The sequence below is a fragment of the Syngnathus scovelli genome, chromosome 21 (assembly GCF_024217435.2).
Source record: "Syngnathus scovelli strain Florida chromosome 21, RoL_Ssco_1.2, whole genome shotgun sequence".
NCBI lineage: Eukaryota > Metazoa > Chordata > Actinopteri > Syngnathiformes > Syngnathidae > Syngnathus > Syngnathus scovelli.
The window spans coordinates 3,209,218-3,220,928 of NC_090867.1; the positions used below are offsets into that span (position 1 = coordinate 3,209,218).

Consider the following 11,711-nt stretch of genomic DNA (forward strand, 5'->3'; position numbering starts at 1 on the left):
AGTATTTCTACTACTAATGATAATTATTGTAATGACGCATCATTACCACTGGGTGTCGCAGTGAACATATGAGAGCGAGAGCGCGAGAGAGCGAGAGAGGAGAGAGCGAGAGAGCGAGAGAGAGAGCATCCGGCTGACAGACAGGTGATGGTCTGCACATTCTGTTTGCATTTGCCTCCAGTCGGCGAATGCGCTTGTATTGTGCACGAAGACGTTCATTATGGAACCGGAGGGGACCAACCGGGTCCTGCAAGACGTACTCACCAGACCAGACAACGAGACGTGCGCGGACTGCGGAAATCCGGGTATGTAAAGTCCATCTTGACCACCTCTTGACACAATGCACTCACTGTCAGATTTTATTTTATTTTTTTGGGGGGGACGCTATCAGGACTGGACAGTGTGTGTGTGTGTGTGTGTGTGTGTGTGTGTGTGTGTGTGTGTGTGCGTGTGCGTGTGCGTGTGTGTGTGTGTGTGTGTGTGTGTGCGTGCGTGCGTGTGTGTGTGTGTGTGTGTGTGTGTGTGTGTGTGTGTGTGTGCATTGTTATAGTGTGTGCACACCAGACATAAACTGTCCTCTCATGAACCTGCTTTGTTCTTGCAGCAATGAGAGTGTGTCCATTGTGAGATGATGGCATCTCAATGTAGAAGACTATTGCAAACAACACTGGATCTTGCTAATCTAATCAATTCATTTTGAACTACAGAAATGGCCCAATCAATAATGATTTAATCATAATGTGTAATTCCAATGTGTATTTATACTAAAATCACTCCTAGGGTGTTATTATATCAAATAAAAAACAGTTAGCACACTTTTTGTACCATGTTACCACATGCACAAGCTAGCTTTTTACCTTTTTAATAAATCTCCCCCACCAACTGTTTGTTGTCTCATATGCCTCCACCACGGTTCTCTCTGAAGTGGTCTGAAGCCAAAGTGGCCACAAAGGTTCCAGGATGGGCTGAATTGGAGGCGAGCCCGCTCAAGATGCTTGGTATGGTTCCTCTGAGGACTGGCTGCAGCAGAGCAACTCTAGAGCCAGACTTGCTCTTGCAGATTTTGGATGCAAATCTTTAGGGTAGCTTGGTAGCTGGATAATAAAACAAATCGTCTTCCTCCTTTTACTCACTCTCCTTTAGCTCTCATTTGAATCTCACATATTCCGTGTCTGTGTGTTCACTAAGCGTCTGTGAGAGATGGCAGCTGTCAAGCGCGTGAGATGTAGCGGATAATGTAGTTGCTTCTTATTGTAGCTCTCCCTCTCAAAAAAAAATCTCGTTAGTTAAATGAAGACTCTATTCAACCCATGCAGACAGATGAGTGACGTAAAATGTATAACAGAGAGTTACCCCGGTAACTACTGTTCTGAGTGACCAGGTGTTGCGCAAGATGTAGTTGATAATATAATTTCCACATTTCACGTATCAGTTCGTGTGCAATTAATCGGCTCTTACACACAATTATTAATGATAAATTACACTCAAATGCGATTGATCAATTACTGATTGATCTTTATGCATGTAAGAGATGAAGCAGAGATCTGGTGATGAAAGTGGCAGTCTAGATCTAGATGATCTAATTTCAGAAGATCTGTTTCCTGTATGCAAGCTAAACAGGATTTCCTGAAAATTACATTTTGCCGTGCTTCTGTGCTTTTTAAACAAATGCACAATGAACTATTTGTGCTTCAAACTCATCTGTACCCTGAAATCTTATTGTTGCTCTATTCCTCTCCTCTCATTTTCATTTCCCCTCTTCTCCCCAAACTCACCGGCCTTCAATCACCCTGCTTGTTTACTTCCTGCCACATCTCCTTTTTCCTCTTTCTCTTCTCTTGTCTTCTGCCTGCAGAGCCAGACTGGGCATCACTGACACTGGGTGTGTTTGTTTGCCAGGCCTGCTCGCTCCTTCATCGCAGCATCCCACACATCAGCAGGGTCAAGTCCATTCGGGACACGTGGGAAGCAAGTGAAGTGGAGGTGAGGCTCTTAAAGCAAGCTGTGGAGTGTGTACTCGCAATATAATATTCAATGACATTTAAGGAAGACATGATGCATTTCCCCACAAATGATTTCCCTTGAAAGTCAAACGCAGCTCATATTTTCGATGTGGCAGCAAACTGAATGTTGTCTTGAATACAAGGCTGGATATGTGAAGTCATCACATCAGTAGTTAAACAGGCTGTCGGGAAAGACCTTGGGGGGGGGGGGTGCTAATATTGTGAGTCATTCAGTGAAGGTTGAGATGTGGGAAATGAGAAGGCAATAAATGGGAGTTAGTTGGACTGAAGTTGGATGCAAATTTTATTCCTACCACACGGGCACATTAGTATTAGTAGTTTAGTCAATATAAATAATTGATTGCATTTTAAAACTAAATAATTGTGCTCAAGGGCCACTTTTTAAAATGGTTAATTTTTTAGAAATAAAATAAAATGTGGATGTAAAGTCACTAGAATAAAAACATAATCTACGAGATAAGTGAGTGAAAATAAATAAATAAATAAATAAAAAACATTCATTTTTACCAACTGTATGCATAACCAGATAAATTGATGATTCATGCACCCAACCACATACAATTAAATATGATACCGTCTTTTGGAGTGATAGACTTCAAGTGACCCTGTTTTCCCCAAATCTTTGCTCATTTTGACTTCCAATTTGGATTTTCAAGAATGTAGCCCTGATGACTAATCATACAACATAAACCTACTGAGGGAAAAAAAGGGAAAATGATAAGTCATTTCTATGAATTATTTAGTAGGATGATAGCCTCATATATTCCACGGCCAATATTCGTCTACCTTTTGCACATTTATTTTTGTCCATCGGATTAGTGATTAGCATGTCTGTCTCATAGTGACGAGAACATCTCTGGATGGATTTGCACATTTTAAAAACTCCAAATGGGTCATTGTGACTTGCAATCAGTCCAGGATGTTCCCAATGAAGGCGATAAAGGGATTCATCAATCTATTAATGCAATCTATTGAATAATCACATCATATTTTCCTGTCTTTCAGATTATGGCAGATTTGGGAAACAATGCCGCTCAGGCTAAATATGAGCAGAATGTTCCCGCGTTCTACTACAGACCAACGCATACTGACTGCAAGTAAGTACTCTCATATTTCAATTAATAAAAGCAGGTTTGAAGCCGCTTTTTGTGATTAAATAAATTGGATTTTACTTGGCTTTTTACACCAAACTTTATAGCCCAAAAACACATTGGAGTGCTGAGCACTCTTTTTTTTTTTTTTTAATGTGCCGGCAACTATCGGCATAACACAAGGCTTGGGGTTGTTCCATTATCCAAGTTAATTAAAGTTAAGAAACAAACAGGTCTGCAGGATGGAATAGCAAAACGTCCATTTTAAAAGTTAGGCTGGATGAGGAATTCATTTTTTTTTTTTTGTGTGTGTGTGTCTTAAAATAGCAGTGACTTGTTCACTAAAATGAGGATGCTGACTTTATGTCTTGCTTGGTGACTACATGTGGAACTTCCCATTATATAGGTCACATGATTACAGTGAACCCTTGCTTTTCACAGAGTATAATTTACCAGAGTTTACAATTGCTCAGTGTCATTCCAATCAGTGTTTTTTTTTTTATTATTTTATTTTATGTACCATTTTACTCAAGTCATTGCATCATGATCAATTAATTCTCTAAATGAATGACGTCATTGTGTTTCCAGGATGCTAAGAGAACAATGGATCCGGGCCAAGTATGAGAGGAATGAATTTGAGTTCATAGAGAAGCAAGAACCTTACACAGCAGGTAGAATCAACTTACTGACATATTGACACTGACAGAGTGCTAATACGTAATTCAGCATGCACAGCACCATTTTTGGATGTGTCTAGTTTAGCCTGTGTCGTTAGGTCAAGATGAGTAAAAATATAGTGTAAGGGCACTTGTGTGTATTTATGAGGAGCTGCTTTCTTATTGGCCTGTAGTGACCTCACCCATCCTTTGTTACAGTAGAAAGCCATTTGCTCACACACAGAACACGCACACACACAAAATACATGACAGAGTAATACGAGTCATTTTATCAAGCTTTCTTCATCTCCGCCAAAGTGCATCTCTCCATTTTGTCTTTGTGTGTGTTTGTTTCAAGATCGATCGAGATAAGCTATTGGCAGTAACCTGGCCTCGATGCTAGGCCAATGTCGGCATTGATTGTAAATGCATAGGAGGGAAGTAGAGGTCGAGAGTCTACCGGGAAGAAGTCGTGGGTGGGGACAATGAGGGCAATTGATTGAAGAAGCAATGCTAACAGAGGTGAATGTTTCATGTCAGAAAGTCGCAGACACAAAGGCTCATCTGTAGCATGCCCACCCACACACGCAGTTAAATACGTGCTTGGGACATGAAGACAAAAGCAAAGCAGCCAATTGCTGGGGAGAAAAAAAAAAAGGAAAATGGAAATGAGAGCAGCGGGGCGGGAGAACGGAAGATATTACCACACGGACATTTATTGTACATGATTTTGATTCCAAAACCGAATGTATTTAAAGCCGCGCTACTTTATATTTTATTCCCAACAAGGGATCAAATCATCGTCTGATGTCTCATTACCTTTGCAGAAAACTGGTAATGGATGCTAATGGCTTTGCATGAAGTGATAAACCCACTGTGGGTAATCAAAGCAGTTTCACTGCCCTTAATGGCAATGACTTCCTTTTTTTTTTTTTTATTTATTTTTTTTTTACACCGCCAAAGTGTGATAAAACCAGAGGGAACATGAACCTTTCATGTCTCCATTACAATACTAATTATGAGACGTTTTAGTTTCATTAAAATTCATCACAAAAAAATGTTGTTTCTCTCGCACCACAAAAAAAAAATGAATGGGTGCACTGAATTTTAATCCCATAAAAGCTTGAAATTTGCCTTATTATGTCTGTGCAGTCTAAGTATCCGATGAACTCTACTACAGAAGTTGTAATAAGAATGCTTTTTTTTTTGCAGAGATGTCCTCCAATTCAATACACAGAAATAGATACAGATAAGAAAGCATTGACAGAAATAGAAGAGCAACAAATAGAGGCTGAGCCTTTGGCCACAATAGAGTAAAGATGAAGCATTTGTGCTTAAAATAGAACCGAATATTAATAACAAGGATTTAATCTGGACAATATGGAGAGACAATATGTGCCTTGCATTTCCTTCCAAATTCTGCCTTTTTTTTCCTCGGGTACACAATGTCACTGCCGGGTGGTACAAATGTTCTCCTAGCCTGCCTTACTCAAACACATTTTTCACCTCAGGATACCGCGAGGGGTTTCTATGGAAACGAGGACGAGACAACGGTCAGTTTCTCAGCCGAAAGTTCATCCTATCGGAGAGGGAAGGTGCCCTCAAATACTTCAACAAGCAGGATGTAAGCAATATTTGACTTTTATCGTAAAGAAGTGCAAAACGTTTTACAGTGTTTTGTTTGCGTTGCTTAAATGCAAGGCCCGAGATCCCAAGGCGATTATGAAAATCGAAACCCTCAATGCCACCTTCCAACCGGCCAAAATTGGCAACCCGTGCGGACTGCAGATCACCTACCTGAAAGACAACAGCACAAGAAACATCTTTGTTTACCACAGCGACGCTAAGGTGTGTTAACACAATTTACTTTTATGACATATTTTCTTTCGCAGCACATTTTTTTGGGGAAGCAGAACCAGAAAGTAAGAAGTCATGGGAAAGGAAGTATGATGGGTATGTTTTAAAGCACTGCGCTCTCTGCTGGCCAAGTAGCGGCACAGCCAGTTCATTGGGTTCATTCAGCCTCCTTGTGAGGTATCGATCCCACACTGCAGCATCTTCATAGCCAAAGCGCACAATAATATTTTAAAGCAAGTTTTTTGTTAAAACCAGCTACTTTGGTTGTTGTTTTGACCAGGAAATGGTTGATTGGTTCAATGCAATCAGAGCAGCCAGGTTCCACTACCTACAAGTGGCCTTCCCTGGAGCAAGTAATGAAGAGGTGAGGATGGATTTTTAAATTTTTTTTGCAAGGTTTTACATTTTCAGTATTGCTCTTAAAGATACATGGATCAGGTCCTGGAATTTTAATTATTCATATAGCCTCAGCACCGAACATGCATATTAATCTCGAAATGTTCTTTAAGTGAAAATTGCGGGCATGCTAGGAAAACCAATGTTTAATATTTCACTCATGCTTCTTTTTCACTTTAGTTTTGTTGCTTTCTAGCTGGTGCCAAAATTGACCCGAAACTTCATGAAGGAAGGCTTTATGGAGAAAACAGGTCCAAAGGTTTGTATGTCAGTGATTCTTATGTTTTTATGTCATTTTTTTTTTTTTATGTATACTTTTGATGATGCAGCACACAGAAGGCTTCAAGAAGAGGTGGTTCACTATGGACGACAGGCGACTGATGTATTTTAAAGACCCTTTGGTATGATACAACATGCACTACCTCTGTAATTTTGAATTTGCTGAGTACAGTAAATCGATTTTTTCGTTAACTGTGCTCCCAGGACGCCTACGCCCGCGGCGAAGTGTTCATCGGCAGTAAAGAGAACAGTTACACCGTTCTGCCTGGCCTACCCTCAACAATTCAGGGCCATCACTGGAATCACGGCATCACCATTGTCACACCAGACAGGAAGTTTCTGTTTGCTTGCGAGACTGAGGCCGAGCAACGGGATTGGATTGCAGCCTTTCAGAGAGTCATCAATCGGCCCATGAGGCCGCAAGAATACGCAGGTATCAGATTTTTTATTATTATTTTTTTCTAGCAGTGCCTCCACTATGTGGCACACAAACGTAAACAATCGAATATGTGGCGGTCATCGGAAGCTAACACAATGCTAATCCGCCCCCCCCCCCAAAACTCAATGCAACTCTGCTTACCTTTTAGCATGATAACCAGATGTGGCACTTTTGGGGGATGTGGGTGCTTCAGCTTGATAGTGACTCTCCCGTGATAATGTTTCAGACAGTTTAGCTCGGCTAGTAATGAGCTAATTTGTTGTTAACTTTGAATTACACTATGAATTATATGTATTTTGTTGAATATCATCTTTTTTTTGCAGTGGAGGCTCATTTTAAACACAAACCCTGAGGCCTTAAAAATAAGCAAGACTGAAGCTGGAATTGGCCTGATCTTGGATCAGAACGAGTGTGACCATGGAGGAAAGGTGATGAGTTAACACAAGACAGGTTGATATTATTGAAAGCTTGATGTGAGGACAAAGAGTGAACGATTTGCAGCATGCTGTGTGAGACATGTCGACCCACCCCTGGAATTCTGTCTCGTGAATGGTTTAACGACTTTGAACTCTGTTATGAAGTGATATTTACACTGAGTAATATTGCATTGTTAATTTATTGACTGTAGGCTGTGTGCGTTTCTACGTGAGTATGTTTTAAGTGAGTTGGAACCACTGACATTGAAACCATGTTCAACATATATCTGCAAAGTACTGTTGACCACAAATATGCATTAAAAACACAAACTCTCAGTGACCAGTCGCTTTTAACTGTGGGAAAGTTCTTTTTAAACAGATGTTGCCTTTGTTGCTCATTGTGAAATTGTTGCTGCTGCTTTGAAGGATTGTAATGTGAAGGGACTGTGATTATGAGTGTTTTATTTATTAGCCTTTTTTAAGACCAGGATGATCATTTAATTGCAGTAATTGTTTGTTTTACTATAAAACCTTACACATATGAACGTCCATTGTGTTTGTCGTTTGTGTACACACAAGTATTTTTGAAATATTCTATTCTAGATTTTTTTTCCGACACATTTGATAATACCGTATTGGAATTGAAATAATACGCCTCTCAATTGCTTTAGATGATGGGAGTGGCACAGATACATGTTACGTTTTTGGTGTAGAAATGATTTATACTATATATGAACCGATTACATTTTCTATAACACCACCTGACAATTATGTGAAAATAATCTGAATTTGAATATATATTTTATTAAAAAAAACAATATTAGTTATATTATTGTGTCAGATAATAGTGCGTTCCTTTTATTGCAACAATGCAAAGGAAATTTTCAAAAATAAGAAAAATGAACTTTTGCCTTTGTTTTGTTACGTGACCACGTGACGTACCAGCAACATGGCGACCTCCTGTGAGAACGATGGCGCGTCAATAAGGAAAAGACGCCTGCGAGTTGGTTTAACAACTGAGGCAAAGTTTAGTGATAGCAACAGCAGAAAAGATGCGGCGAACACAGTTGAAGGGACCAAGAAAGAAAAACTCCAGCCTTTACAAACGGGGACTTTCTGGCTCACTCGTATTGTGCTGCTGCGCTCCGTCTCCTTTATTTACTGTGAGTATGGAATCCAAGTTTTTTTTTCTCCTTTTTGGATTTGCTTTATTTCTTGGCATAACCCCTCAGCATTAGTTTCCGTGGGTTCTCTCAGAAGGAATATAAATATATTATATATATAATATGGAAAATGTTAAATAGTAGTAAATAATAATTAACATTTTATGTCAACTATTTAAGGACATATTGTCATGGCTTTCCCATTGTTGATTTTAAAGAAATCTTAATATGATTCTCCAACATGCCTTTTTCCTTTAGTTGTGGCGTTCACCGTCGCTTACAACCAGAATAAACAGCTGATTGGGGAAAACGGTCTGATGCCTTGCAAGAGCTACCTCAATAGTGTCAAACGCTACGTGGGAGGAAAGATAGGCATGGCTGCTCTCGCCTACACACCCTCCATCCTCTGGTTCTTGGACTGGAGCAATATGGACGCCAACCTCGATGGCATTGCCTTGTTGGGAATGACCTTCTCTGGTTTTGTTCTGGTGACGGGAATGGCGAATATGGTGATCATGGGTTCCTTGTGGGTGCTGTATCACTCCTTGGTCAATGTCGGTCAGCTGTGGTAAGTTTTGGACTCACTCAAATTTTAATTGACTTTTTTATTGGTTGTATAAAAATATTTTTTTATTCCTCTGCAGGTACTCCTTTGGTAAGTTTACTTGATGATACTGTCCCAGAACCTCCCCCATCAATCCATCCTCAATCCACATCGAGCTGAACTTGCAGTGATTGTTATTCTTTCTCCAGGCTGGGAGAGTCAGTTGTTGGAAACGGGATTCTTGGCCATTTTCCTGTGTCCTCTGTGGATTCTGTCCCAAGTCCCCCGGCGCTGCCCCCCTTCTTTCGTCTGCATCTGGACTTTCAGATGGCTAATTGTCCGCATTATGCTTGGCGCTGTAAGTAAAACTTTCTTCCCTATACTTGCACAAATTTAACCGGTTCCAATAAAAAATATTTTGTTTATATTACAGGGCTTGATTAAAATCAGAGGGGACAAATGTTGGCGAGACCTCACCTGCATGGATTATCATTATGAGGTTGATTGATTTTTCTCTGTGATGTAAATAAGTAAAATTGGATTAGCCACTCATACATTTCTATTCAGAAATATTTCCCTTCTGCTCGCCATTTTCATTTCAGACCCAACCCGTTCCAAACCCCGTGTCTTACTACATGCATCGTTCCCCTTGGTGGTTCCATCGCTTCGAGACTATGTCCAATCACTTTATCGAACTAATCGTCCCCTTTTTCACTTTCCTGGGCAGACGAATGTGTATCGTCAATGGCGTGCTCCAGATCCTTTTTCAGGTAAAATTATTTCAACCACTAATACATCTCAGGCCGAATCTTTTTAGAATCGATTATTCTATCGATTATTCCAGTAATTGTCAATCACGTCATCCTTAAACAAACTATTGATCATTCCACGTCTAGGTCGTTCTGATAGTGAGTGGCAACCTCAGTTTTCTCAACTGGTTGACCATTGTTCCCAGTCTGGGCTGTTTTGATGACGCATCTTTGGACTTTTTGTTTCGCTCCGGAAGCGGGGCCAAGAAAGCCGTTTTGAGGATTCAAGATGAGGATAAAAATGGACAAACACTTGAAGCCACTAAAGGTATTTATGCTGTCGTCATTTACACTGAGGGAGTGCAGTTTGAAAAGTGGACTCAGATTTCACTAAAAACTGAAAACAACATTTATATTATTTGATAATGGATGCAGGGATGCGAATCCGTCAGGTGGTCAATGTGTCTTTGGGCATTCTGATTGGCTGCCTGAGTGTTCCAGTACTCATGAACCTACTGAGTCCCAGACAGGTGATGAACACCTCTTTTGACCCACTTCGCATCGTCAACACCTACGGGGCCTTTGGCAGGTACATTGTAGCAGTAATTATTTTAAAAAATTTATATATATTTTGGGGTGCCTGACTTATCAACTTTCAGACCTGGACTGTTTTCACTCCAGTATTACCAAGGAGCGCACTGAGGTGATTTTCCAAGGCACTCTGAGTGAGGATCCAAAAGACCCGAAGGCAATCTGGGAGGAATACCAATTCCTTTGTAAACCAGGAGATCCTTACAGACGGCCGTGCCTCATTTCCCCGTATCATTACCGCCTGGACTGGCTTATGTGGTTTGCGGCCTTCCAGGTTTATTTCACAATTATGCATTCAGTAATTTTTTTTTTTTAGGACAGTTTAATTAGTTTAAAAAAAACTTCACGTTCCTGTTTCCCACACAGACCTACGAGCAGAGTGAGTGGGTCATTCACATAGCAGGACGCTTGTTAGCTAACGATAGCACAGTTCTTTCGCTGCTGGACCACAACCCATTTCAAGACAGAGGCATCCCCAGGTATTGTGGGAGTCTGTTGATTTGTTGCAAAGTTATCTTTAAAGGTCTACGTACACAACAATAATCTGTGTTCAGTGCAATACTTGTAGGTTTGTAACAAGCATAAACAAGATGAGTATTAACTCCTAATTTGTTTACGTATCAGGTGGGTTCGAGGAGAACACTTTAGATATAAATTCAGCCAACCGGGCAGTACCAGTGCAGCTGAGGGTAAGTGGTGGCTACGAAAGCGCATCGGTGCCTACTTCCCTGCTGTGGACCTTGCAGCACTCAGGGGGTACTTCCAGTCCAGGGACTGGCCACACCCACATATATCAGCACGGAAAAACTAAGGACATCACCGACTTTGACACACAGAGGAGGTAAAAAAAAAGGTCTTCATCATATTGTACAAGTTAGGTGTGAGTACCTGAATACATTTGGGATCAACATCGTCCTGTTATGTCTTTTTTTTTTTTTTTTTAAACATATGCTGCATTTGACCAAAAAATTAAATGAGCAAAGTAGTCAATTGAAACATACAGTAGCGGTCATGAACTGCAAAATATATTGCACAGAATGGAAATAAATGTTGTATGTACATGTACAAATATTACTGTGTGCAAAGGAGTTGGGCTTATTGATTTACAAAAAAAGGACAACCTGTGAGAATGTTTTCATTTTACTATGTGCATTGTAAAAATAAGTGCAGATGATATTCTAAAATCAGTGCCAAAAATCTCATGGCAATTTTTTACAACAAGAATAATTTGCATGTCAGCGTGAGGAATGCCAGTAAAGAATGAGAAAAATTAACACATTCTTTAAGGGTAATTCAAACCCTTACAAATACAGGTCACTGGCAGAGGCAACCTTGTAGTAACCACAACACACCAGCAGATGGTGCTAGAAGAGTTTTTTTTGCCAATTAATATTTGAACACTGTACAACAGGGGTCTCAAACTCAATTTACCTGGGGGCCGCTGGAGGTAGAGTCTGGGTGAGGCTGGGCCGCATCAAATCGTAATCCACAAAAGTAATCCATAAA

General features: G+C 40.3%; 2 protein-coding genes across 5 annotated transcripts; both read left to right on the forward strand.

Annotated features, from left to right (window-relative positions):
* Positions 1-89: 89 nt before the first annotated feature.
* Positions 90-7,707, forward strand: LOC125991110 (arf-GAP with dual PH domain-containing protein 1). Of its 4 annotated transcripts, XM_049758689.1 has the most exons (12): positions 90-305; positions 926-998; positions 1,900-1,983; positions 3,030-3,121; positions 3,704-3,786; positions 5,283-5,395; positions 5,473-5,619; positions 5,909-5,992; positions 6,221-6,283; positions 6,354-6,425; positions 6,508-6,736; positions 7,066-7,707. In XM_049758689.1, the coding sequence occupies exons 1-12, from the start codon at positions 148-150 to the stop codon at positions 7,092-7,094; spliced, it is 1,227 nt and encodes a 408-aa protein (XP_049614646.1). In that variant the 5' UTR covers positions 90-147; the 3' UTR covers positions 7,095-7,707. The 4 variants fall into 4 exon arrangements, with proteins under 4 accessions (XP_049614646.1, XP_049614647.1, XP_049614648.1 ...); XM_049758690.1 differs by lacking the exon at positions 926-998 and having other exon boundaries at positions 106-305; positions 1,856-1,983; XM_049758691.1 differs by lacking the exon at positions 926-998 and having other exon boundaries at positions 106-305.
* Positions 7,708-8,068: 361 nt separating this feature from the next.
* Positions 8,069-11,276, forward strand: lmf1 (lipase maturation factor 1). Its single transcript, XM_049758736.2, has 11 exons — positions 8,069-8,321; positions 8,580-8,889; positions 8,966-8,976; positions 9,075-9,223; positions 9,299-9,364; positions 9,468-9,635; positions 9,762-9,942; positions 10,050-10,203; positions 10,296-10,479; positions 10,572-10,684; positions 10,830-11,276. The coding sequence occupies exons 1-11, from the start codon at positions 8,108-8,110 to the stop codon at positions 11,014-11,016; spliced, it is 1,737 nt and encodes a 578-aa protein (XP_049614693.1). The 5' UTR covers positions 8,069-8,107; the 3' UTR covers positions 11,017-11,276.
* The last annotated feature ends 435 nt before the right edge of the window (positions 11,277-11,711 follow it).